The sequence below is a fragment of the Myotis lucifugus genome, unplaced genomic scaffold, assembly GCF_000147115.1.
Source record: "Myotis lucifugus unplaced genomic scaffold, Myoluc2.0 scaffold_540, whole genome shotgun sequence".
In the NCBI taxonomy this organism is placed as follows: Eukaryota; Metazoa; Chordata; class Mammalia; order Chiroptera; family Vespertilionidae; genus Myotis; species Myotis lucifugus.
In genome coordinates, this window is record NW_005871588.1 from 206,868 (window position 1) to 213,265 (window position 6,398).

General features: G+C 43.2%; 1 protein-coding gene across 2 annotated transcripts in view; it reads left to right on the forward strand.

Moving 5' to 3' along the window:
- The window catches only part of FAM193A (family with sequence similarity 193 member A), a 121,120-nt gene that overhangs the window by 1,357 nt on the left and 113,365 nt on the right, over positions 1-6,398 (forward strand). Inside the window, exons 2-3 of one of the 2 annotated variants that reach the window (XM_023745395.1) lie at positions 45-280; positions 1,472-1,603. In XM_023745395.1, the coding sequence (XP_023601163.1) occupies positions 128-280; positions 1,472-1,603 (285 nt within the window). In that variant the 5' untranslated portion in view covers positions 45-127. Of the gene's footprint in view, positions 1-44; positions 281-1,471; positions 1,604-6,398 lie in introns of those variants that run through there. The other variant, XM_023745397.1, reaches the window with a different exon arrangement.

A 6,398-nucleotide genomic window follows, 5' to 3' on the forward strand; every position in this document is an offset into this window, starting at 1 on the left:
CATTCCTTTGCTCTTTGGGACCAATTCTTCTCCTTTTGCCCAAGGTGTGTGATTCCCGTCTGCCTCAAGTGTAGTGTGTTTCGCACCCGTGTGTGCAAGGAAGTTGCTTACCCGGCTGCACACTCCGATGCCAGCAGGCGCCAGGCCACTCCTGAGCCCCCGGGACTCGAGCCACAGTCCAACCCTGGACCCTAGTCGAGCCGACGCTTTGGCCCAGAAGTGGGGTCGGGCTCGCTGCAGTTTGGCCAGTGGGCGTGCAGACACGCAACTTGCCCTCCATGTGAGTGTGGTGTGCCGATTCGATTTTTTAAAAAATACTTGAGAACTGTTCGCAGTTTTTAAAATCAGTTCTGTTAAGTTACAGGTTTCAGAGGATTCATACATCTCATCTCTTTACAAGTTTTTGGCATAAAAGGTTTCATAAAATATAGTTAATGCATCTTTTTATCACTAATGTTAATTTATGCCTTTTATTTTTTATTTTTAATCCTCACCCAAGGATATTTTTTTCCATTGATTTTTGAGAAAGCGTGAAAGAGAAGAGGCGGAGGGGAGAGAGACAGAGAGAATCGACTGGTTGTCTCCTACACACACCCCAACTCGGGGGCTGGGATGTGAACCTGCAACCGAAGTACATGCCCTTGACCAGCAATCAAACCTGCAACCCTTCTGTCCTGGGGCTGGCGCTGTAACCACTGAGCAACTGGCCAGGGCTCCTTTTATTTGTAACTAGAAGCCCGATGCATGAAAATTCACGCACTGGAGGGGGGCGTCCCTCAGCCTGGCCTGCCCCCTCTCACAGTCTGGGAGCCCTCAGGGACGGGAGGCAACCCAGTGATCAGGGGAAGGTGATGCCTCATCACACCTCTGCTGCTGCCACTGCCAGCAGTGTAAGCCTCGGTGGCCCTGGTTACCTGAGCCTCGGGCGGCTCTGGGCCTCTGCGGGGCTGAGGGAATTGGGGGACTCCAGAGGCAGGCACGCGGAGCGGCTGGGCCCGCCTGGGGGCAGGCCTGGCCTTGCCGTGTGCCTGCCGCCCCCGGCAGGGCTAAGGGGACTGGGCGCCGCTATCTTTGAGGCGTGACAGTCAATTAGCATATTCCCTCATTGGCTGTGGGCACCACCATCTTTGAGGGCAGGGAAGTCAATCCCTCTTTATTAGATAGGATGTTTGTTAGAAACTTCTCAGTTTCCTGTTCTGTCAAGTCCAGCATCCGAGTCTGGTCCAGTTCTGAAGTTTCCTCATCGCTGAGGACTTCCTTATGCTCTGTGAGCTTTCCTCCCCCTGTGTGCTTGTAACCGGGTAGACTGGAGAGTCCTTGAGGCCTGGGTTGAAGGTGGATTCCTTCGGAAAGTGTTGGTCTTTGCTTTTAGGAGGTGTTTAATATTAGTTACCAACTCAAGGCCAATATATATTTACCGTTTTTACTGCGAAGTATAACACACACACAACTCATTGGATTATCTCAAAAGTGCATCTTAATGAAGTACCATGAAGCAAATGCCCAGGAGACAACCAGCTGCAGCCAGAAACACCACTGCCAGCACCTGGAGCCCCTCTCCCTGGCCAGTACCCTCGACCTTCTCCCCCGAGTCACTGCTAATGTGAGTTTTACAGAAATTACTCCTTAAAGTTTAATTAGGAGAACACACAGCCTGACTATAGAATGTCGTTCTGCCTCTGAACGTGAAGCAGGTGGGATCATTTGTGTTTTTTGGAGGTGGGTGGCCTTGATTTGTTCATGTGCAGTTGATCGTCTTCCTTGCTGTGTAGTATTTCATTAATGAATATGCTTCTGTTTATGCTCTCGGTCATTATGTGTTTTGGCTAATAGCCAAAAGCGAACATTGTGTCTGTCTCTTCTGGTGCAGTTTTGCTCACATAGCTAGCTAGTGGGCATATATTTCAATGTGAAATGACTGAGTCTTAGGGTATAAGCATCTGGGAAAAGTCAAAAATATGTGGAAATTAACACTTTTAAACAACCAGTGGATCAGAGAAGAAATCACAAAGGAAAGTAGAAAATACCTTGAGAAGAATGAAATGAGAATGCAATGTACCAAAGTGTATGGGATGCAATGAGACCAGTGCCGGGGGTATTATAGTTGTAAATGTCTACATCAAAGCAGATTAAGTCAGCTTTCTAATTGTGTGCCCAAGGAACCAGAAAAAGAAGAGTAAACCAAATCCAGAGCCAGCAGAAGGAAGGAAGTAATAAAGATTAAAGCAGGGATAAATGACATTGAGGATAAGAAACTAGAGAAAATCAAGGACAACAGAAGTTGCTAAATTGACGAAGAACAGAAGACTCAAATTATTAAAACTAGTGAAAGAGCACATTATTAAACTTTGCAGAAATAAGAAAGGTTAAAAAAGACTACTATGAATACCTGTATGCCAACAAATTGGGTAATCTAGGTGAAATGGACAAATTCCTAGAAGCAAACTACAAAAGCTGACTCCAGAGCAAATAGAAAATGAGCAGACCTGCAAGAAGTGATATTTAAACTACTCAAAACCCCAAGCAATAAGAGCCAACAACCAGGTGGCTGCACTGGGAAACTTCACCAAACATGTAGAAAAGAAGGAACACTACTCTTTCCCACATTCTTCCAAAAATGTCGAGATGACAGGAGAACACTTCTAACTCATTCTGTGAGGTCAGTGTTATCTTGATACTGAAGCCACACACAACTCCAGGGAGAGAAAAGTGCAGAGTCATATCTTGTGAACATTGAGGCAGAAACCCTCAGCACACAGCTAGCCCCGAATTCAGCAGCAGTAAGAGGGTTACACACCGGGACCACAAGGGCTTTCTCCCAAGGATGCAGGAAGGGCCCAGCCTCTGAAAACCCACGCAGCACGCTGCCTGAGTAGAGTGTGGAGGGGAAACATGACCATGGCAGCTGATGCAAAAAGAGCATTTGATAAAATCAAATTTTCATGATAAAAACAGACCAAGGATCAAATTTTCATGATAAAAACAGACCAAGGATCGAAGGAAAGTACCTCAACATAACAAAGGCCGTTGATGTAAAGCCTGTAGCTGATGTGCTCGAAGGTGAAAGAATGCAAACTTTCCCCACTTTTATCGTTTCTATTCATAATAGCACTTTGGTCTCTAACCAGAGCAATGAGGCAAGAAAGAAGTAAGAGGCATCCAAATTGTAAAGGAAAAAGGAAAAGCATCTGTTTGTAGAAGACATGGTCTTATATGTAAAACCCTGAAGAACCCACAGTACACACATACTGTTAGAGCCTGCAGAGGAGTTCAGCAAAGTTGCAGGATACAAACTTACAAATCAATTGTATTTTTATACACTATCAATAATATGAGAAAGCCCAGCTGATGTGGCTCAGTGGTTGAACCAGGAGGTCACAGTTCAATTCCCGGTCAGGGCACATGCCTGGGTTGCAGGCTCAATCCCCAGTGTGCAAGAGGCAGCCGATCAGTGGTTCTTTCTCATGGTTGATGTTTCTACTTCTCCCTCTCCCTCTCTGAAATCAACAAAGAATAAAAACTGTGGTGGTAGCCTGAGGATGAACAGACAGGCCTCCACCCCAGACCAATGGAATGAGAGTTAGAGCCCAGAAATACACCCTCACCTCCATGGTCACATGATTTCCACCAGGGCTTTAAGACCACCCAATGGGGAAAGAAAGTTCTCTCCAACAAATGGTGCTTGGAAAACTGGATATGCACATGTATGAGAATGAAGTTGGGCCCGGCCAGCATAGCTCAGTGGTTGAGCGTTGACCTATGAACCAGGAAGTCACGGTTCGATTCCCAGTCAAGGCACATGCCAGTGTTGTGGGATTGATCCCCAGTGAGGGGTGTGCAGGAGGCAGCTGATCAATGATTCTCATCATTGATGTTTCTCTCCCTCTCCCTTTCTCTCAATTCAATAAAAATATATTTTAAAAAGTGAAGTTGGGTCTTTAAACCATAGGCAAAATGGATCAAAGACCTAGATTTAAGAGTCAAAACTATAGAATTTTTAGGAGAAAACAGGCAAATATTCCTGACCTTGGATATACCAATGGTTTTTTTTTAAAATCTTATTGAAAGTATTGCATATGTACCCCCTTTCCCCCCATTGACTCCCTCCAGCCTGCCTCCCCCGCCCCAGGCCTTCACCACCCTATTGTCTGTCCATGGGTTATACATATATGCATACAAGGTCTTGGTTGATCACCTCCCACCCACCCACCCTCCCTTTGCCTTCCCTCCGCAATTCCACACACTGTTCCCAATGGTTTCTTAAATATGACACCAAAAACCAGGCAACAAAAGGAAAAATAAATTCTGCTTCATTAAAATGAAAAACTTAGGCATCAAAGCACTATCAAGACAGTGAAAAGAGAACCAACCCATAGAATAGGGGAAAATATTTGCAAGCCAGCTATCTGATAAGGGACTAATAACCACAATATATATAGTGCTTTGAAAGTTCAAGACCCACAAAAAAAATCAATTTAAAAAAGTGGCAAAAGACTGAAATAGATAATTCTCCCAAGAAGATACACAAATGGCCAATAGGCATCGTCAATTATGAGTGAAATATAAATCAGAATATAAATATAAATATAAATCAGAATATAAATATAAATCAGAACCACAAAGAGATACCACTTCACAGAAATTAGGAAGGCTATCATCAAAAAGGAAATAAGCGAAAAAGACATTCTGATACAACATGGATGAGCCTTGATAACATGATGCTAAGTTAACAAGCTAGACAGACATGATAGGACAAGTATGTGTTTGGTCTTTATTCCTTTCTTCATTTTCATCTGGAATAATGTTTCTTCTGCCCAAAGAAGAATTTCTTTTAGTGAATTCTTATTGGCAGTTAATGCTCACTATTTTTGTTAATCTGAAAATGCCATTTTATCTTTGTTTGTTTTTTTAATCCTCACCAAGGATATGTTTTCATTGATTTGAGAGAGAGAGAGAAACATCAATTGATTGCATCCCATACACGCCCCAACCAGGGATCAAACATGCAACTTGGGTATGTACCCTGACTGGGAATGGAACCCGTTATCCTTTGGTGCATGGGATGATGCTCCAACCAACTGAGCCACACTGGCCAGGGCAGCAAAAACTTACCAGTTGTTGCCTAATATGGTTGCCATGAGTCACTTGGGGCTCCAGCACTTGAAACATGATGAATCCATGCTCAGGGAGTGTGGCTCAGTGGCTGAGCGCCATCCCATGCACCAGGAGGTGGCAGGTTCCATTCCCTGTCAGGGCACATGTCTGGATTGCGGGCTCAATACCCAGTAGGGGGAATACAGATGGCAGCAGATTGATACTTCTCACATCAATGTTTCTCCCTCTCCCTTCTCTCTCTAAAAATCAATAAAAATATAAATTAAAAAAAGAAACATGGTGAATCCAAATGAAGAGAATCTGGAGGTATAATATACACAGGATGCTGAAGACTTGACATGAAAAAAAAAGCATAAGGTTAATTTTAATATAATTAATTTATATTGATTACATGTTTAAGTCATGTTGTTTTAAATATATTAAATAAAACATTAAGATTTTTTAAATATATGATTTTGTTGATTTCAGAGAGAGGAAGGGAGAGGGAGAGAAGATAGAAACATCAATGAGGAGAATCATTGATGGGCTGTCTCCTGCATGCCCCCTACTAGGAATTGAACCTGCAACCCAGGCATGTGCACTGTCTGGAAATTGAACCATGACCTGGTTCATAAGTTGATGCCCAACCACTGAACCACACCAGCCAGGCTAGGATGTTTTATATTGGATTATCTTCCAATTCATCAATCCTCTCATCCTGTGTTCAATCATCTGTTAAAATCTATTGAATTGTTAATTTTCGTTATTTTATTTCTGAATTCTAATTATCTTTTTTTAAACATAGTTTCATACACCATCTTTATTTTATATATATATATATATTTTTTTTTTTTTATTGATTTCAGAGAGGAAGAGAGACTGAATGACTGATGAGAGACTCAATGATGAGAGAGAATCATCGATTGGCTGCCTCCTGCACGCCCTCTACTGAGGGGGATAGAGCCCGCAACCCAGGCATGTGCCCTTGGCCAAAATCGAACCTGGGACCCTTTAGTCCACAGGCCGACTTTCTATCCACTGGGCCAAACTGGCTAGGGCCTAACTAATTTTCTTTTTTAAAAATTTTTTTTTCTTATTGCTTAAAGTACTACAAAGAGTATTACATATGTCTCCTCCCCCCCCCTTGACATTCCCCCGCCCTCCCCTACCCCCCAGTGTCTTATGTCCATTGCTTATGCTTATATGCATGCATACAAGTCCTTTGGTTGATCTCTTAACACCCCCTAATTAATTTTCTTAAACAGCTCAATTCTCAGGTGAAATTCCCCATCCTTTCATCTCTT